The 20,461-nt window shown below is 43.9% G+C and overlaps 2 protein-coding genes across 5 annotated transcripts in view; both read left to right on the forward strand.

The window, feature by feature from the left end:
• The first annotated feature begins 35 nt into the window (after positions 1–35).
• On the forward strand, positions 36–18,180 carry SAG (S-antigen visual arrestin). Of its 4 annotated transcripts, XM_039706462.1 has the most exons (16): positions 36–2,542; positions 3,716–3,883; positions 4,451–4,511; positions 4,598–4,642; positions 4,921–5,114; positions 5,805–5,864; positions 6,955–7,022; positions 7,198–7,333; positions 7,641–7,725; positions 8,361–8,433; positions 9,466–9,603; positions 9,903–9,980; positions 10,867–10,890; positions 11,312–11,376; positions 16,782–16,791; positions 17,418–18,180. In XM_039706462.1, the coding sequence occupies exons 2-16, from the start codon at positions 3,785–3,787 to the stop codon at positions 17,509–17,511; spliced, it is 1,230 nt and encodes a 409-aa protein (XP_039562396.1). In that variant the 5' UTR covers positions 36–2,542; positions 3,716–3,784; the 3' UTR covers positions 17,512–18,180. The 4 variants fall into 4 exon arrangements, with proteins under 4 accessions (XP_039562396.1, XP_039562395.1, XP_039562398.1 ...); XM_039706461.1 differs by having other exon boundaries at positions 36–3,883; XM_039706464.1 differs by lacking the exon at positions 16,782–16,791 and having other exon boundaries at positions 36–3,883.
• A 1,011-nt stretch (positions 18,181–19,191) lies between these two features.
• Positions 19,192–20,461, forward strand: part of DGKD (diacylglycerol kinase delta) — a 59,602-nt gene continuing 58,332 nt past the window's right edge. Inside the window, exon 1 of the mRNA XM_039706504.1 lies at positions 19,192–19,213. The gene's annotated coding sequence lies outside the window, so the exon portion shown is untranslated. The remainder of the gene's footprint in view (positions 19,214–20,461) is intronic.

A 20,461-nucleotide genomic window follows, 5' to 3' on the forward strand; every position in this document is an offset into this window, starting at 1 on the left:
ATTTGCTGTCAAGGGGGAAAAGGATAATGCTCTTAGCTTGGGACTAGATGTCCTGCAGGTGCAGCCTGGGCTGGCACTGTCTCAGTAGTCCTACCTTGAGACTGAAGAAAGTCTTGCCTCATTGAACAAGTGCCTCTGTCTCTGTCCTTGAAAGGTTGATGTATTGTTGGATGTTTTAGATAAACCACTGAACTGAGGAAATCAGGTTCTGTATTTCAAACACTGCTAAAAATAGGCATCTTTTTCTGCTGTGAGGCATTGACTGCTAGCTTGTCAAGTTTTTAAGACAGGAATAGGAGTCACACATTTCTTTAAAAACACAAAAACCCTGTTGAAGATGTTGCTCTGGTTCCAGCTTCAGAGTGATGAAGCAAAGTCTTCAGCTCTTCAGTGTACAGATTTCATAACCAATAGCTGTCACTGGCCACCCTCTGTTTTCCATAAGAAAAGAAGCTTTTATTCAGCTTGTGGATGTGGGAACTGTAGCAAAAATGGAAAGTTGGCATTCTGAACAGTTTCTAAGGGCGAGATATTTTTTCTTCTGTCTGCTGCAGTGGCATATGGTCCTTGAAAAGGCACCTGCCACGAGTCCAGGTGACCTTGGTTACTGCAGGAAAGCAGATCACGAAGTGGCAAGTCAGCATGATGAAAGATTATTGGAAGATTAGCATAATAAAAAAAAAAACCAAACAAACTGGAGGCTTTGCTGAGGAGGATCAGAATGGGTTTAGGATGTTTATAATTTACACTGCTGCATTTGTGTTTTTCTACAGCATGGACACAGATCTTACCAAAGGGCTTTGTTAGGCCCATTGATGTTGTTATGAAGCAGGTTAATGATGCTGAAGGATAACAGCCAGCTAGCTAAGTCCTTAAGCATTTTAAATTAAAGGTCCTTAGCACTAAGGTATGTGAGAAATTCTAGTGAGCAATTTTAGCTTTTTCTTTTTTTTCTCCTATATTTTGATTACTTCTGTTGCCTCCTTTTCTCCTTCAGCCTGCAGAAGGAAGAAGAGCAAATGAAGGTATCTGCAGTGCAGAGGTGGCTGTAGCAGTTTTGCTGCCAGAGGTGGAGCTGCCCTTCACGTGGATTTGGGGGTGGGTTGGGCATCTTTCTCTGGATTAAGGGTGCACCAGGAGCATGTGTTATGGAGAAGCTGTTTCCAAGATCCTCTGAAGATGTTTGCAATGGTACATGTGCCAACAGGAATGTTCATCCTCTCCTAGAGAACTGATAACCCTGCAGTGGCTGCAGCACAGACTTGTACAAAACCAGCTTCCTCCCTTTTGCTTTCACAAAGTGTGACTGAATTTCATCTCTGGGGTTTCTTTCTTACTTCTTTCAATAAGGATGTGGCTTCCCTTCTGCAGCACAGGCATGTGTGAATTTCTATGGTTCCAGCCTGGCTGGTTTGTGTTTGCCAGAGATGATTAGACAGAGTAGTGATTAAGCTCTCCAAATAATCCCCCTTCAGTTAATAAAATGTTGCTGGAGCCCTGAAAGAGCTGGGGAACATTGGTTCTGTCATTCTTTTATTTTGAGTAATTTGTGTAGCCTGGACCATTATATTCAGGCAAATGTCAGTGATTGTGAAAAGCAAGGTTGATCTGTGACTGCAAGGTTGCTTGAGCTGGAGGGAGCTGTTAGGCTGGCAAGTGGACAGGATATCATGTGATCTTGTAATCAAATGAACAGATGCAGCCAGAGGAAGGCTACAGCTGTTCCTGCAGCTCACAAGCCAAAAGTTAACATATACTGTTGTGCAAAATAGCAGGGCCAAATTCACTTGTGGGGAGAAAGCTACTCTTGGAAGATCAAGGAACAGTAAAGCTGAAGTTAATTGAAATATCAGTGTTTCTTAAATCCCAGATGTTGTTCTTTTTTAAGTAAATTGAGGAGGGGATTGTACAACCAGCAGTGTATTGTTTTGCATCAGCATGTCAGTGGCTGCTGGTGAAGCAGTAATGGATAAATTGCTTAATGATCTTGAGAATAGTGCATTGTTCTCAGTGTTTGACAGGCCATCAAAATGCCATTGTAGTGTTTTATAAACTCCCTTTTTCATAAGTGGCTCTTGTTTGTTCAGTTTCTTACCAGGCTGCATGGCTTGCAGCCCTAGGAAGGAGAGATAGAGCTTTAGAATCAACTGCTTTCAGTAGCTGTCCTGTGCTACATAAGTCTGTAGTCTTTTCAAAACATGTGAACAGGACACTGCAGACCTCTTCACTGACTAGCTGAGTGTCCTTAGGCAATGCCTTGTTCTTGCTGACTTAACCACTTGCCAGCTGAATCTTAGCCCAGGTACAATATTTGCTCTTGAAGAGGGATTAGTTATTGAAATCCTGGATGGACGCAACCAGAGACAAGCTTTCAAATCCCCTACAAATTGTCCTCCTTGTTTGTGAGGAGGGCAGTAATTCCCTCTGGTAGATGCAGAGAAGCACAGGATACAGCTGCCTCAGAAAATTCATCTTTCTTCAATAATTTAGAAGTTCCCATCACTGTCTGTGGAAGCTCCTGTGCCACTTGGAGCACAGCAAGGTATTTAATGTTATTTTTTGCTGTGTTTGAGTCTACAGCATGTCTAGTCAGCAACAAATACTGGTCTGGGCTTGAAAAACCTACTTAATGAAAATAGAAATGCTTACTTGTGTATGGTCTGTTTCTAATGTCTGTCTGACATTTTTTTCAGCTTTCCAAGAAGGCAGGTGTTTCCTTTTTCTATGGTTTGTTATCTGCAAATAGGCTCTAGAAACTAAAAACAAGTTTTACTCTTGAAGCAGTTTTAAAATGGGAAAACAAGCTGAGAAATAGAATGGGAGCAAATTGCAAGGACAGTCATACCCCATCAGAGCAGGGTCTGTCTAACACAGTGCTCTCATTCACACAGCTCTGATGGTGAGGAGTGTAAGGACAGGCTATGTGTGGCATCATCCTTTCCTGATGCTGCTCTGCTTCAGAATCTTACAGGGAGGGTTGTTCCTGGGTCCTTTTCCAACAGCTGCCAAAAGCCTTTTCCCCTGTGAATGTGTCTAAGCCCATGATTCAATTCATATTGGTGATTACCAGAGCCACCTTGAATCTTCTGTTAATGGGGGAAATGCTTTACCATATTTTAAATTTGCTGTTTGATCATTAACTGGGTGCTATTTTGTGACTTAGAACAGAATGAAAAGTTAATCTCTCTGCTTTGTACCACTTAGATTTTCTGGACTTCTCTCTCTGGATATCTCTTGTGCCAAGGTGGTCTCCCCTTTCTCTTCTTCCCTTCTTTTTTCCACTGCTTCTCTTATTTTCCCCCCATTCTCTTCCCCCCACCCACCTTTCTCTCCCTCCTTATTTTTCTCCTCCTGAAGAATTTTTATTCCATATTTTTTATTCCATATGTTTTGTACCCCTCAGGTGCAAGCTGTTCCCTACCTCTAAGTATAATTCTTGCCTTTCTGGGCAGGTGGCTGGACTGTTCTATCCTTATGGTGCATTCTGGTTTGAGCTCAGTGCTGCTCTGCCCATAATGGGTTGCACTGAGTTCTGGTTGAGGAAAATGCAACAGCACAGATGAGTTCTTATTTGGGAATTGGTCTGATTCCTTATCAATACAAACCACCTTGGTAGCTTTTAGAGAGCCACCATTTGGATGGGAGGGGGTCTGAAACAGCACAGGACTACAGTGCTTTACCTACTGCTTTTATCTCATCCACCTATTTTTCCCAGGCATCTGGCACAGGACATTTTGGGACAGAAAAGCTTCATTCACCCACAGTCACATCCCTGTCTTTGACCATGAGCTGCCCTGAGTCTCAAAAGACTGGGACTGGTGGGAAGAATGCTGATTCTCCTCAAAAACAAGTTATCTTCAGAAAAAGCACCCGTGACAAAGCTGTGAGTACAGTAATAATGGACTTATTTAGGTTTGAGTTTTACCTGTAGTCAGACTGAAGACTTATTACAAATCTCCTTCCTGTCCCCTTTATGTTTTTCTGAAGAAGGAGTGTGACCCATATTACCACTATGTTTGAGGAGATGATGTAAACAGCTTTTAGGGCAAACTTTTTATTTGTTATAATACAAGAGAAGGCAGCTCACCTCACTCTTCTCCTGGGTGGTACTTCTACTGGTAAATGTTTAAAACAAACCTGATTCATTGTCTTTCCAACCTGACAGCACCAAAAATCTTTAAATCTACACTTCTTTGTCCCATGCACAAGTATTTGTGTTGTACCTTTGGGAGTTTGTCTAGATCAGATCTTCAGTTCTGATGTTCTGCATTTAAATAATCCTGTTGAGTCTGGTGGGGGTTGCATGTTTGCTGGAAAAAAAAAATTATTCCATTTAAAATGGAATTGTTCAGATCTCTGCAAGATTGATAGCTCTCTGATATGTGTGTCCCCCTTCCCTCAACAACCACAAACATTTTATGGTTCAACTGTTGTCATCCTCTCCCCACAGCTCACCATCTACCTGGGAAAGCGGGACTTCATTGACAACATAGGGAGTGTGGAACCTGTAGGTAAGTCCACAGGGTTACGTGCTGCTCTTCCTGCTCTCAGCGCTGCTTTTATCTATGTTAATCTTAATTTTTTCCCTGTCTTTCAGATGGTGTTGTATTGGTGGATCCTGCTATTATCAAGGGGAAAAAAGGTTTGAGGTTTTATGCAATGTATGTCTCAGAAATTGTCTGAGTGAGGTGCTAAGGTAGAATTTTTATTCTTTGAAGGGTACAAATGTAACTCTCTACCTCAGTGAATGGGCTTTTTATCAAGGCAGTGTCTGTTGTTACACATGGAATGCGTACTCACTGGGTTATACAAGTGCTGGAATGAGTTTCCATGTCTCCCTGAGGCAGGAGGTGTCCCCATCCCAGCCTGCCTTCACCGTTATCCTGCTGCATGCTTCACCTGTCCTGTGCTCCTTCCCAGTGTTTGTGTCCCTCACCTGCGTGTTCCGCTACGGCCAGGAAGACATCGACGTGATCGGCCTCGCCTTCCGCCGCGACCTGTTCTTCTCCAGGGTCCAGGTGTACCCGCCTGCTGACAGGCCAGAGTCTCTCACCCTCCTGCAGGAATCTCTGCTAAAGAAGCTGGGGAAAAATGCTTATCCCTTTTTCTTTACAGTAAGTATTTCAGAAGAGCCTCTGATTCTCTTTTTGTCTGTTGAGGCCTGCTGATGGACTGAACATGGGAATTTGTAGTGAATTCATGTTCTGCAAGTTCCAATTTTGAGGGACAGATGGTGTTACCAATGTTTTTCTTTCTTTTTGGAATCCTGAGAGGCAAGAAGATCCTAACTGTGCAGTGATCACACCACTGTGAGAAGTGTTTTCTTAAAAAAAGCAAGGGAATTTACAATGGCTTTATGCTAGCAACAGCCTCATATTCTTGCCTTCCTGTTCCTGAGGGGCTGGAATACTTTTTACCATTTCCCCAGTGCTAAATCATGTTCCTTTAAAAACTTTGGATCAAATAAGGAGATGAAAAGATCTCTGGCAGCTGATGACAAATGACAGCTGACTGCCAAATTCTGACAGGAAATCCTTCCAGTGCTGTCAGTCATATGTCTGCCTTAGTGTTCCTGAGGAAGATTCACACTGTGCATGGACTTTTTTTTTCTTTCTTGACTTCTAAAGTATTTTTGGAAGAAAGGGATTTGTTCATACAAGGCAAGTATACTAGCCAGAATTCCAAAGGGTTATGGCATTACAATGAATGACCCCTTGTTTTCAGGACTGCTTTTGTGAGCACTGTGTTACCTAAAACATCTGTGTGCTATTGGTTTGGGGCATTTCCTCTTCTTCCTCCCACAGTTTCCAGATTACTTGCCTTGCTCAGTCTGTCTGCAGCCTGCACCCCGTGATGTTGATAAGGTGAGGCCAGTGGGACACTTGTTCTTATCGTGGTTAAGGAAAGTTAGATGGAAAAAAAACATGTGAATTTGTTTAACTTGACAGTAGGAGAAGGTGATACTGATTTCACTGTGCTGTGCCATGAATGTCAGGAACTTAGGGCTACAAGTATGTGTCACAGAATTGGAGTTGAAATTCTCAGAATAAGAAAGGGAATCCAAACAAATAGCAGCAAGACTACAAAATCTGCAGTGTTGTAGCTTCTTTAAGACTATCACATGATTTGTGGTTTGGCTGCACATAAAATGATTGTGGTTGTGAGGCTACATGAAAGAAAAGGAGGCTGAGTGCCTAAAATCTCACAGATTGCTATAAATAACATGTGTTGAGACCTGCCATGAATTAAATGCAGAGAAGAGCTGGCTTGTACGTATGAGTAAACAGAACAAAAACCCTGTAGTAAAAGTCACTAAATAATTATATGTTCTGCAAGGTTTCTGATACTGTTAAAAATATTCTTTTGCTTGTCTGGACAGCAGAACTAGGCAATCAGCCAGGCAAAGTGGGATGAGGGTTGTAGAATCTAGTGCAAAAAGGATCACCTGTATTTTAAGCCAGGGAATGATATTCTAGCAAAAATGTCTCTCTAGAGAATTACCTGGGACTCACACAGGTGCCCCACAATGCTATGAACCTGTTAAAGAAAAGGTTAGTTTGGCATGATCACTTCCACTCCTTAGATGCTGCTTTTGGCATTACAAAGCCAAGTCAGAAATTCAGTTCAGAAACCCAGGGTGAGCCAGGCAGTGTAGCACACTGGTCAGTCTTGTGGTGTGACCTTTCCAGCACTGGTCTCACAGGAAGCCTTGCAGGAGCAGGGATGTCATCTCTCAGAGGCTGGGATTAATTCTCATTTATCAGAAGCACTGTAGAACAGGTGAATGTGCCAACACCAGTTGTCAGGGATGTCTGTGACAGTGGTGGGAGGCCAGAATAATTTGCAGCTGGCAGGGGTCTGCCAATTTCTGGTGTGCAGAAAGATACTGAAACATTTGCAGATATTCCTGTCTTCTGATCCTGATTTCACAGCTGTCCTTTCTTTCTCTGGCAGACTTGTGGGGTGGACTTTGAGGTGAAAGCTTTCTCAACAGAAAATGTGGAAGAGAGAATTCATAGGAGGTAACAGGATGTGTCTCTCTTCAGCTTTGCCTTAAGGGGAGGGGTGGTCCAGTGGTGCACCTGGGTTGTTTGTTCAGCTTTGCCCCCTTGTCACTGGGTGGAGCACATGGGGATGCAGAACTCCTGCTTCTGCCAAGCACTGGGTGTCACCATGGTGTCCTCTGCTGCTTCCCAGGAACTCTGCTCGTCTGCTGATCCGTAAGGTGCAGTATGCTCCAGAGAGCCCAGGACCCCAGCCCTGTGCAGAGACCACCTGGCAGTTCTTCATGTCCAACAAGCCCCTGCACCTGAAAGCCAGCCTCAGTAAAGAGGTGAGGGGGCATTTGCCCTGGGGCTGGGGTTGTGGTATCTGCAGGCCAAGGGGCATTTTGCTGCTTTCTCAGCTGAGACTGACTTGTCCCAGCTATCAAGGACTCTAATTTCTGTCAGTGGCTACTGCTAGGGGTGGTTGAAGCCCTACCAAACACATTTGAAGTCGTTGAAAGAGGGGTCATGAATCACTGGGAGAGGTCATCTTCCCCTGTCTGGCCTCTATGAGGTGTAATCTGGGGGAATTAGAGGGGTTAGGGCTTGGAAGAAGTCTCCTGGCTGGATTTCTGAGCATCACATTCCTTCTAGGTATACTACCATGGTGAGCCCATTCCAGTCACTGTCACCATCAACAACAACACAGAGAAAACAGTGAAGAAGATCAAAGTCCAGGGTATGTTTTTGCTGTTGATTTGGATTCTTTGAGTGCAATAGGACTGAAAGAGAGACAGAATTTACTGCTTATAACAGTTTAAGAAGGCAGTTAGGGATATCAGGCATTTGTCCCTCTCCCCTGTGTGTTGCTGTTTCTTGTTGGTCACAGATTCTCTCCTCTTCAGTGTGTCAGTCAGAATTACCCTGGGATTTTTTGTGTGGGATTGGAGAATATAAGCCATTTGTTACCACAGGCTCTGTGCTGATGCTGTCTCCTGAGTGCACATGCATGGGCTGTAGGCACACAAGAGATATCAGGACCAGAGATAAAAGCAGCCCCAAACAGAGAAAGAAGAGGGACATCTTTTTAATGGAAAGAGAGGATCCCAAGAGAAACTGTGGGTTATTGACTTTGTGTTGTCTCCAAATCAAGGCCAGGTACCTTTCAGGAAAGACAGACTTTGGCCATTGGTGTGCTGTTGGTCTCTGTCCAGGTCAGCCTATCTGACCTGGTGGTCCCTTCAGGCTCTAAATGGATGAGGTTTTCTGCTTTCTTCACCATGTTTCCCATTCCTGGGGCTTGGGGTGGGGGCAGCTGTGCTGTTTGTGGTGTATGCTCACACCTGAGTGTCTGCTTTCTTCCTTCTCCCTCAGTGGAGCAGGTGGCCAATGTGGTGCTGTACTCCAGTGACTTCTACACCAAAGTGGTGGCTGCTGAGGAAGCACAGTGAGTGAATGCTCCTGCTCCTTCACACCCTTTTAATTACCCTCATCATCAGTGATGGGAGGTTCTCATACTTACAGTCTGGCACTCTCCTGCTGTTACAGTGCTCTCTCTTCTTACCTTGTGTGTGCCACACCACTCATACTCTCTAGATGCAGTTGGTCCCCTTTTCACAGAGCAGCAGAGATCCTTACATTTTTTTCAGGGAATGGGGATATTGCAGAAGAGATTTGAAGAGTAATTATCTGCTAGATGAGCTTAGTGGTGGCAGCAGAAGGTTCCCACTTGTTGCAAATCTTTAAATAGAGATGCAGCACTTTTCTGAAAGGTGCTGCTGTTTGACTGGAAGTCATGAACACTCTTGCTTGAGCAAGAGCATTTCATTTTGTTTCTTCTGGCCTGACAAAGCCCACAGAAGCCTTGAGTCTGTACATGTTATGGAGAACCACTTGCTTCTTTTCACTGTATTGGCAGCTCTGAACCTGACATGGTGAGGAGGGTTGGGCATACCCAGGTACTTTATATTTGTCCAGTGTTCTGCTCTGTAGCTTAGGACATGTTTTCCCTTCAGTACTGGTATTCTCAACTAGGATTCATTTTGTGCAAATTCAGAGCTTTGCAACACAGAGGGTGTGGCCTCAAGTTGCACCCAGGGAGGTGTAGATTAGATATTAGGAAAAATCAATGTGGCATTTAGGGACGTGGTTCACTGATGGCCTTGGCAATGTTGGCTTTGTGGTTGGACTTGATAATCTTAAAGGGCTTTTCCAACCTAAACTGTTCCAGTATTCTGTGGTTTTGACCTACTTTTGTGCCTTAATGTGAAATTAAGAATTTTCTATAAGTGCTTGTTTTTCTCTGTTGATTAGAAATGGAATTTTGCTGATTACATTAGAGGTGGACATCTGTATTGTTGACAACTGAATTTGCACAGATAAATTCCTCTCCTTTTGGGCAGCTTTGTAATCTGTTTTGAAATTCTCCTAGTTGTGTGTGTAACAAACTGAAGTGTATCACTTCCCTTCTTATTTTCAGGGAAAAGGTGCAGCCAAACAGTAGCCTGACCAAGACACTGACAGTTCTGCCCTTGCTTGCAAATAACCGGGAGACACGGGAAATAGCTCTGGATGGAAAGCTGAAGGATGAGGACACCAACTTGGCTTCTAGTACCATGTGAGTGGAGTTTTAAATGGTCCCAGGTAGTAGGAGAGTTATAGAGAAGAGGGGAGCATGGAGGAGACACTTCCCTGAGGACTTTGTAAAGTTGTTCCCAGATGGATACACGTAGCACCATTACTAAAGCCATCATGTTCCTTCAGGGTGAATGGGGATCACAGATGTGGAGAGGTCTTGGCTGTCCCTGAGGCTTGCCTGCCCTCCCACTTCTAGGATGTTCCCTGGTTCTTGCTCCAGGTGTGTGTTGTTGCTGCATTGCTGTGCCACCTCACACTGCTCTCTGTTTTCTCTGGCAGCATTAAGGATGGAATAGACAAGACAGTGATGGGGATTCTGGTTTCCTACAAGATCAAAGTGAAGCTCACCGTTCCAGGGTAAGTGTAACACACTTTTTGCTACATCTGCCTGGAGTTAAGGGAGGGGAGTGTGTTTATGTCATTGATGGGGGAGGAGAGACCAGAACAGTCCACCCCAAGAGAAAGGCCACACGTTATAGGATATGAGGCTCCCTGTAAAGCATAAATTGCCTGGAAAACAGTCTTGGCCTATCCATAGGACTTGCCCTGAGTCAAACAGTTTGTGTTACTCTCCTTAGATACCATATAACTTCATGGTTGAAGTAGGAAACTCTGGTTTGCTTGCAATTTTTGTTTCAAAGCTATAACCTATTTTGTGAGAAGTGAGGTGAAACTTTGTGTGAACCTCTTACATTGACATTGCTGTTCTCCCAGAGCAGAAGGTGAAAACATCTGCCTGGGAGTCATAAATACTGTAGCTCAGGTTCTGTACTCAGGCAGCTCTCTGGTAAAGCTGATGTTATCAACATGAGTTAGCCAGGATACAGTCAGTGAAAAAAAGGACCAGGGTAGTGACTCTCAGTTGATGCTAGTCACTGTTTACCTTTGTATTTCATTTATCTATGCTTCATTCTACTACAAAAATGCATCGAAGATTTGACTAAAGTGTGATAAAATGCCTGCTGCTTTCTGTGGTCATCCACTTTCCTTTTGGCTCTTGGAAAAGGTGCCATGCCCAACACTTGGTCAGGAGTTCAAAAACTTAGACTCTTTGTCCATGGGAATGACATGAAACAGTAAAACTACCTTTTTTAAAAACAGGTTCAGTTGAATTTGAGACAAGTAGGGAACAGTACATGAGGAAAGTGATTTCAGTAGTCCACCAATTAAAGAGCACTTGTTGGAGCACCAGAATAGAGAGACATTAAATATTCTTTGTTTTTCTCCTTGTTTTCTTTTGTAGCATACTGGGAGACCTCACTTCCAGGTAAATGTCATCTTCCTTTTCAGACCATGCAGTCCTAGTTGTTAGTTCATCTCTTTATTCTCTTTTTTTATTGTCATTTTTACCTCCTTAAAAAAAATCAACTGTCCCTTAAGCTGTTAGGAGCAAGTAGTTTGTGGTTCTCCTATGAAAATGAAGCTATTACAAGAATATATTTTGATTTTATATACATGGAAGTACATTCAGCACACAATGAACCCAGTCCGTGTAAGTGAATATGCCTGGGATATTTGTGGAGAAATTTGAGCTTAACTTTTTTTGGAGAGGAAAATTATGATTGGAAAAAAAGGAAAGAATGAGTGAAGCTGGAGCTGAGGGCTCAGGCTGGCCTAAGGAGGAAGGAGGCTGAACCAGGCATTTGTGTGGAGCTGTGGATCTGATGCATTCTTTCTTCTCCCTGAAGTGAAGTGGGCACAGAGCTGCCATTTCGCCTCATGCACCCCAAACCTGAGGAAAAGAACCCAGCAGGTCAGTTACACCTGGCTTTTGTTTTGTCTTTGCTCATTAACAGGCTCTGGTGAGATCTCACCATTGTAAGGCTTAGAGTGATTTGTGCTACAGGAAGCCTTCAGAGCCTACAAGTCTCCAGTGTGGAGCTGTTCTGTGTGTTTGTGTGTCTGTGTGTTTGTTTGTGTATATGTATGTATCAACCTCCAGGCATTAAATAACAGGGAGCAGGGATGTAAAGATGGGAGAAAATGGAAAAGAGTCATGTTCCCTTTCATCTTTCATGTATGGAATCACAGGTCAGAGAACAGGGGTTTGAGGAAACTCTGCACAGTTAAATCTTATGACTGCAGTGCAAAATATCCTATATGAAGGTCTTTCATGTATGGAATCACAGGTCACAGAACAGGGGTTTGAGGAAACTGCACAGTTAAATCTTATGACTGCAGTGCAAAATATCCTATATGAAGCTGTCAGCAATTCCCAGCCAGATAGCAGTATAAGCAAAAAATCAAAAATCTGACACAGAAAATACCTAACACTCATGAGCATTGTACAAAGCCAAATACTTTGAAGCAAAGTGAAGAGGTGATAAAACTACTGATGATCCTTGAGTCCCTGTTATCTTGATGTGGCATTTGCCACGGCGTGTGTGATGTGGCCTCCTTGTTCAGTGGTTATCCAAAACCAACATCTCTTCAATGTTAGGTCTCTGTGTGGAAGTGAGGGACCTCTGTAACCTCTGTGTGAGGAGCAAGCCTTACCCAGGCATTTGAGGCTTGGGATCAGATGCCAGAATCACAGGCTGTCAGAGCATCCTTCCACTTCCTCAGGCCTTGGCTGGCTTTGTTTGCCAGTGGTGAGCACCAGAGGTTGCAAGGTGCTCACACCACAGAAGCTCCTGTGCAGCATCTGAAGCCTCTCTTGACCACCAGACACACCAGCCCTTTCCTGCTGGGGCTGTTACAGATGAGACATCTTGTCCTACCCTCTATACTGGGACAAAGTTTAGTGGGTTTCAAACAAAAGCCATGGCTGCTTTTGTGCTCCTATTTCTTTCTTTCATTTTCTCTTTGTGCCCAAACTGAACTAAAGCTGCTGTTTCTAAGAAAATGAAATTTTAACATGAAAGTGACAGTGGAACCTTGAGAAGAGTTATCCTGAGATAAATGCTTTGGTCTATGCTGGAAGCATTAGAAGGGGGTGACTTGAGTTGTTACTGTGTGAAATTGTTGGAGGGATCAAGAGTGAGCAATGAGAAGAGAGCTGATCCACTCCACATCCAGATGCTCTGGTTGGGAATCAGGCTTTGCTAATTATGGATGTGCTGGAGGGGGCAAAGGTAGGTTTTATCTCTCCTGTAACAGTTGCACTACAGGAAACTCATTTTCCCTGGGAAAGCCCCTGCTGTGAGCAGTGCCAGCACATTTTCTTGGCACAGAAATGGTGGAGGCTGGGATGGCACTGGTGATCCCAGGAGTGTGGCTGGTGAAGGCCATCTAGTGCCTCTGGGCAGCTCAGGAGCTTTCATGGACACCAAGGAAAGCTTGAAAACTTCTAACAAGGCTCATCGAAAGCTTTAGGCAACTGTAAAAAAGTTCACATTTTTAGAATGGTGTGATTTTTTTTACATTACTTTTTTGGTGTTAAAAATGCCAGTAATCCCTTTTTATTACTTTGTACTTCTGGCAGAAGCATTTGTAATATAAGGAAAAATGGAAGTCAGGCAATTCTCCCTTCTAAGGTCATTTCAAAGGAGGGATGATGTACTCCTTTATACAGTACACTCAAAAGGATGTGGGCAGAAGACTTTACAAGGAAAATGGAGACCTGCAATATTTCTCAGATCACTTCCCCCAGCACATCCTCTTACCAGAGGCACAGCCCACATGTTGTTTGCTACATCAAAGTCTTCTAGGAGCCTGCTGTCAGAAGTGTCAGCTATGTGCCATGCATTTTGTACAGATGGAAATACCAGGTTTCTTATAAACTGAAAAAAATGCAGGTAATTTCAGGAGCTATCCCATGGGAAAGCCCTGCAAATGGTTAACACAGGCAATAAATGCTTTCTCTTAAAAACAGATACTCTAACATAACAGAAAATTCCTCTGAAGCCTGAATAGCTGACTTGAAAACTGTGCTGGAATGTGGTGTCTGAGCTTCTTACAGGGAATAAAACAGTCTCCCATATGAAGCTGGTAAACTGAAATGCTTTTCACCTTTATTGGTTGGTAGTTTTCCATGCACTGTGCTTCATCACTTTTCCCAGTTGTGAGTTCAGGCTTTTTAATTTTTTCTTCTACCACTTTATCTCATGAACTCTGAGAAATATAATGTGTTTCATTAGTGGAATACCATCTAATTTGGAATCAAGCAAATCCAAGCTTAATTGCAGAGATGGAGTTTCAACAAACAGTGTTTGGAATCTCAAAGGTCCCAAAAGATGGAATTTTTCTTGGCTTGTTCAGCAGCCTCTGCAGTGAGTGTAGGCAGAGATGCATGCACAGGGAGTTTTGAGACCACTCCTTATCTTCTTTTTCCATTCCCTTTTGTTTTTATTGACAAGTCAGTAGTGACCAGTTTGCCTCCTGCACCTTCCTGCTCACTTGACTGTCTTAAGGCACAGCTGGAAGAACAGAAAGAAGTCAGAGCAACCATCTCAGGGAATTAAAGCTGGAGTGGGATTAAAAAGTGCCACATGTTGTGATTTATTTTGCAGTGGGGGAATATCCTTTTCTCTAGCCAAGGTGATTTATGGCAGAACTAAAATGTGTAGCATCAGTGCATTTAATCATGCAGGGCTGACTGGATGCAGAGAACCTCAGAAACATAAACTTCCCAAGAACATGAGGTAATTTTCTCAGGGCCAAGCCAGGGCAAGTGTGAGCACGTGCTGTGTGCTCTGTTTCACAGCAGATGGCTTTGCCCTCTCTAGCTGTCTGTGAGCAAGCTCTGAAGCATTCATCACTCAGTAAACAGCAGGTCTGTCACAGTGCATGGCTATTGCAGATTGCTTGATCTTTCTTCCCTGTGCCTGCAGGAGACAGAAAAGAAGCAGCTTGCTACCTTTCCTTCCCTGTGTTTATCACTTCCTTCTCTTGGTCTTCTGCTAGGCCAGGATTTGCAGATTTTGTGTGTGCTGGTTTTGTGACTGTTTCTGGGCCCACGTGGTTCACATGTGGTTATTTTTAGGCAAAGCAGCTCCTGTCACATTGGCAGTCTGTCTGTTCTGCCGGTTGACAAAAAACGTGTAAGGACCTGTTTCTTTTAAAGATAGATTCGAACTGGGCTGTGTCCCTTCATGCTTCCAAGACCTTTCCTGGTCAGCAGTTAGCCCAGAAGTTCCTGCTGAGTTTTGCTGAAGGCTGTGGTCTCAGCATGAATTCTTTGGTCTGGGGTTTTCCTGCCAATCTTCTGATGTTTTACATTTTGTGGGCCTATGTCTTGGACACTGCCTTTGTTTTGGCTGTTGTTCAACAAATGGTCATTTATCTGCTCCCTGATTAAACTTGCACAAAAGGGCTGTTTTCAAGAAACCCAGGAATGCTTTGTCCCTCTAACAGTAAAGTAAAGCAATACTTTCCCTCTTTTGGTATTGTGATTTCAGAAATTAGGACATTTTAAAGTGTTGAATGTCTTGGAAAATAACAAAATCCACTTTCTTTTTCTTTTCTCCCCTATCAAGTTAAGAGAGGTTAAAAGAAAGTTTATATTGAAAATTACCACGTTATGACTTGAATTATATGGAATAATTTCTGTGGCTGCATAATAAAAGCTTCCAGAAAACCCCCCCCTGAGAGGACGATGGCATTCTGGACCCTCATCAATCCCCCTCCCATCCCAACCCTCAAAACAATTGCTGGAATGCTAATTAAAAGAAGCAAAAGTCTACCCATTTTCTGAGAATTTTTCAATATTATAATATTAAATAAGCCACAGGACAGTCAGAAAACTCTGGAGTAGACCTAACTCCTGCTAGCCTGCAATTGGAGCATATTGGAGTTAGTGCTGCAGCCTGAAGGTGAAGTGGTGCATCTTTTAATGTCATCCTGCATCTGAGGTACATTGTGAGCACTACTCTGCTGCCACACTATCTGTGTATTGACTCAGTAATCATTTATCTGACAGTTAAGTATATGCTCAATTGAAACAATACCTATTTCCCCCCTCACTCCCTTTTGTAAAAGCAGTTCCAGATCACTGGTGGGGATCTTGCTCAGCTTCACCCACATCACTGTTCCCATAGTAATCAATATGCCTCCAAGAGGGGAAAGAGAGCAGACTAAAGGAGAAAAAAAAATGGAATGAGAATGATGCTTTATGTGTTGGAAATTTTAGAAGTTCTAAATATTTCATTTTAAATCCATGTCAATCAAGCATACATGCCCTGAGACTTTCCAGACTTCATCTTGGCTTCTGTCCTGGTCTGGAGAGATTCCATCAGGAGTGTCTTTACAAGAGCCATCCTTTGAGGCATTTTGGCTGGAGTGGCCCTCTTTGGCACACTTTTGATGCTGACTTTTCCAGCAGTGTGTGTTGCCCTTGATTGCAGTGTGTGTTGTGGATGGGAAATCTCCAGGTAGTGAGTTATCCAGTCACTGAAGTTCCCTGGGTTCTTGCTTCTGTAGAACAAGAGAGCTTTGCTCCCTGACCCAAAGCCATGAGAAGTAAGCCAGTTAAGTGACTATGCCTTCCTAAAATAACTGAGAACAATAATTGTGAGAACAATAAAATCCCTGCAAATACAGTCTTCTGCTTATTTTAGGCTGTGCTGAAACAGCTTTCAAGGAATCCTGCTAGTAAGTAGGATTTGTTATAGTGTGGTTAGGAAAGATCCCACTAAAGAAACGCAAATGTCAAAAGTCTTGAAAACATTTGTAGGGCAAGATGAAATCTGGAGTGCTGCCCCAAAAGCCTTAACCCATCTGATGAGAGATCCCTGAGGTGTTTCTGTACTTTGACCTTTAATTTTAATAACTTCATATTTATTGAACAAATCAGTGTCTTCTTATCTAAGTCTAAGCTGACTTCTTCAGTCACAGTGATAGAGCAATTAAAGCTGACATCATGTCATGCAGGCACTGTCAGCTCAGAGTCCAGATGTGTGCACAGATGTGCACAGCTGTGACCATGAGCAAGTGTAGATGGGAAAATCTGTCTTTGTTCCTCAGCCCTTCAGATAGCTTGGGCATCATTGCTGGAATGCTTTTCCATTTGGGAGATTGAGATTTGTCTCATCAGGTATAGTTATGCACATTTTGAGACTTTCTGGAATTCTACTTGTACTGCTGCAAATCTTGTCACTTCTCTGACTTGTCAATCCATACATTTTTTGCATTAAACATTTTGCAAGTGTTTTAGCCATCTGCTGTTCTGACTACTCAATGTGTCTCTTTTCCTCCTTTGCTGCATTCTCATGACTGCAGGGAAGGATGGGTAAGTTTCTTTTAGTCTTTCATATTCCAGCTACACTTGTGCATTGACTCTTTTTAAAACTCATCAAAACTGTCCAAAAATCCCCAGCTTAAAATCCAAAGTGAGCTAGTTACTGTGGCCTGACAAATGACTGCTTTGAGTTAAACAGCAATGACTGACCATGTGAAGATAGATTAAGAGATCATGTTTTGCTTAACAGGGATGTGTTTGTGCTCTATATCTGGAAGTATAAGGAACTTATTAGGTTTGACCATGTCCCTCTATTTTAGTATAGAAGGAATAAGAGTGAAATGTTTCACATTTTATTCCTGGACAAAGCCCCTTGCAAGATCTAGGCTGTTCAGCTAGCTGATAAATATGTATCTGGAATGGACATGATTCAGTACAGATGAAAAACATGCTCAATTTGTGCCTTGACTTGCTCAATCAACTGCTTTTCATTTTAGCTAGAATAGCAGCAGTGAAGGTGGTGTCTGTGGGAATGTGATCCAAATCGCTTTGGAGACAAAGGAAACACCACCAGTCTATTGTGGGCTTCTCTTCTTCATCCTGTGTGTTGCCTACAGTCTACTGGTATAAAAATAGGGTAACATCATTTTGAAAGACCTGTGTTTCTTTCATTGCAGTGAAGCAGAGCTGGTATTTGAGGAGTTTGCTCGTCAGAAGCTAAAAAATACACCTGATGAAGAGGACAAGAATTCACCCTCTACTGATGAGTGATTAAAAGAACGGGCTGACAAAGGAGCTGTGTTGTTTGGCTTCAATTACAAATGTAGGAGTTAAGTTTCTAGTAATCTGCATGTTCTCAGTTCATACATGGTCTTCCAGGGGTCAGCCCTGAGGTCAGTGGACATGACATCAGGAACCTTTACTGCTTATTGCAAGATTCACCTTGAATGGGGCAAACACAACACCTGGCTCTTACTCGAGCTACCAGAGGATGACATCTGCCATATCTTGACTTCTGCTTTCAGGGCTGCCTAATAAAAAGGTTGTTTGCTTTCAGCACTGGTGAGAGTTTAAATGAGGGTTTATGCAGCCTGCCTGGACTTATTCAATGTCAGAGTCTGTGACTTTGAAGTGCCAGTGAATGAAATCCTAGCCTGGAAGGCTGGCTTGCAGCCATGGGTGATTCATCAAAGTTTCTCAGCAGACTGTACAAAAGTGATTTTTTTTTTCCTTTTGGTTGCTTTTGCATTGATGCTTTACCAAATTCAGCCAGTGAATGTTTTCAGTGCTTGCACTGTCCCCACGTGGCTTTTACATTTACTTTGTGTACCAGTAAATGTCTCACAAGTTGTCTCCCACAGCATAGACAATGCTGATACACAGTATTAGCTTTCTAGCAATATGCTTAATAACCAAATTATTAAAGATGAGATAAATGTGCACTGTCAATGAATTGCTTAAAGCTCCCTATATACAATGCCAAACAGAAATACAAGTCCAGACAGAATCTGTATTTAATCTAGTTTCCTGTAGGCAACTGCTTCAAAAGAGGGTGCAGGAAAATTAAGGAGGAAATTATGGTGCAGCCTTCCCTGAGGAGCCTTTCCCAACATCCATCTGCCAGCAGTTCTTTATGCTCTAAGAAATGAGATTGCATTCTGCAAACTTTGTTTTCTCTTGTTGATCTGGATATTCTCATTATCCATGTAAGTGTCAGATGTTTTCCTGAATCTCATGTAAGTTTTTGCTGAAGTGAGTTGCATCAGCTAATTACATTTTGCATGTAAAACAACTGGTGTTTTATTTTTCTAATTTTTGCTTTAAATCTGCTTTTCAGTGTCCCTGGTTTAAATTTCCCTGGAAAGTCTGATTGCAGGGCCCACATTTATGAATACAGACATACGTTTCCCACCCTACACTCTGGAAAATAGAATTAAGAACTTCACACTTATATCTGTTTGCTTCTGTAAACTGGTCTTGATTAAGATGCTGGAAGCAGTTAATTAGGACCACAGCTGACTTCAGGGTTCCATCAGTGCTCTGCCCTAATACACCTGTTCCTCAGTGCTGTCCATTGGTCACAGGTGTCTCACCTTAGCTGGAATTGCAAGGGGCACAGTGTTTGCTCTGCACTGGGTGCTCTGCTGCTGAAGGAACCCGGCCAGTTCCAGGTGTTTGTGATCAGGATAATTTCTGGGCGATTTCAGCTTTGGGGGAGGGTCAAGCATTTGCACCTGGATGTCTGGGAAGGCTTTTCCCTGGTATTTTTACTACTAACGTGTTGGTGGCTGGAGAACGCACAAAAGATACAGTACGGTTGAAGAAATTACTGGTTGTGAATATGCTGGTCATGGAGAACAGTAGTTCAGAAAATCCTTCAAATATTTAAGAGAAGGAGGGGGAACAGGTCTTCCTTCAAAGTGTATCTTTCTCCACAAAGGTGTTTCCTTCAGTGTTTCTGGCTACTACACCGGTAAGTATGGGACCAGTGAACTCAGATCTGATTAATTTTATTTTTCTTTTTAAAAAATTTCTTATATGTCAACTTTGTGAGGGGCCTCTGTTGCTGCCTGCCTTTCCTCTCAAATTCAGCTGTGGTGATGACTTCTGTAAGCTAAGGGGACAAAATCACAGTGCAGTCTGTGCAGTGGGGAGGAAAGGGTTGTTAAATGGTTATTAAATCTGTTCTTTTGTCCGGGCTTGGGAAAGCACGTTGAGAGCCGATTTGTTCAGCTCATGCTGGTGATTTACTGAGAGAGCAGTGAGGGTTTTCTGCTGGTTCCTGCAGTTCCCTGTCCTGCAGGACAAGCTGGACTTTTCTCTGGCCCTTTAGCCAGCAGATGCTGACTTCTGTCAGCAGAAAATAGGTCTCTAGCTAGAACTGTTTGCCTTTTATCTTCCCTTTCTTCTGGTTCTGGTGTGATGTTGATGTACGGAGTCAGACCTGCGGCCTGCTCCTCCTGTTTAGCGCTGGGGAGAGCAGATCCAGTTTCCTGACTCGGCGGCTTTGATGTGGTGGGACTGTTTGTGAAGAGCTCGCCAGCTCCCGGAGAGGGATGCGCTCTGCGAGGATGGCATCTCTGGACCTGCTGTGTTTGGAGACACTTGGAGCAAATACATGTCGGGACGGGTTTGGTGACAGACGCTTTCCCCTCGCACGCCTCGCTCCCAGCGGCAGCACTGCCCTGCCCGGCGCTGAGGGGGTCAGAGAGGCGGCAGGCGCTGACCAGGCCGCTGCCAATGGAGCGGGGCCGGGCCGGGGCTGGCGGCGGCAGCGGGCCGCCCTCAGCGCCCCTCAAGCGCCCTTCGGGGCGGGGGTGCTGGCAGCCGGAGCCCGGGCACAGGGTGTGCTCGCAGCTTTCCATTAAATCCTGGGAACACGGGGAGAGCTTTGGGAGGGGCTGTCCGGGGAGGTGGTGGTGTGCTCGTCCGTGGAGGTCTTCAGGGAAGAACGGAATGTGGCACGCAGTGCTCTGGTCCGGTTGACAAGGTGGTGTTCGGTTATGGCTTGGACTCGATGGTGTCAGAGGTCTTTTCAACCCGAATGACTCTGTGATTGTGTGCTGCAGTAGCCACGAAGAATGGGAAGGAATGGGGACCGCCGTGCCGGCTGTCGCGCTCGCTCAGCGGGGAGGGCTGCGCTGAACACTTTTGTCCGGGCTCCAAGGAGCCGCGGCCGGGCGGTTCGCGGGGCGGCCGTGACGGTCCCGCTGCGGCGGCC

The sequence above is a fragment of the Passer montanus genome, unplaced genomic scaffold (assembly GCF_014805655.1).
Source record: "Passer montanus isolate IOZ18808 unplaced genomic scaffold, ASM1480565v1 scaffold193, whole genome shotgun sequence".
Lineage (NCBI taxonomy): Eukaryota > Metazoa > Chordata > Aves > Passeriformes > Passeridae > Passer > Passer montanus.

Coding starts and splice junctions, on each gene's coding strand:
- SAG (XM_039706465.1), top strand. CDS start 3,785: ATGAGCTGCCCTGAGTCTCAAAAGACTGGGACTGGTGGGAAGAATGCT. Junction 4,512..4,597: donor AGGGAGTGTGGAACCTGTAG/GTAAGTCCACAG, acceptor CCTGTCTTTCAG/ATGGTGTTGTATTGGTGGAT. Junction 5,865..6,954: donor CACCCCGTGATGTTGATAAG/GTGAGGCCAGTG, acceptor TTTCTCTGGCAG/ACTTGTGGGGTGGACTTTGA.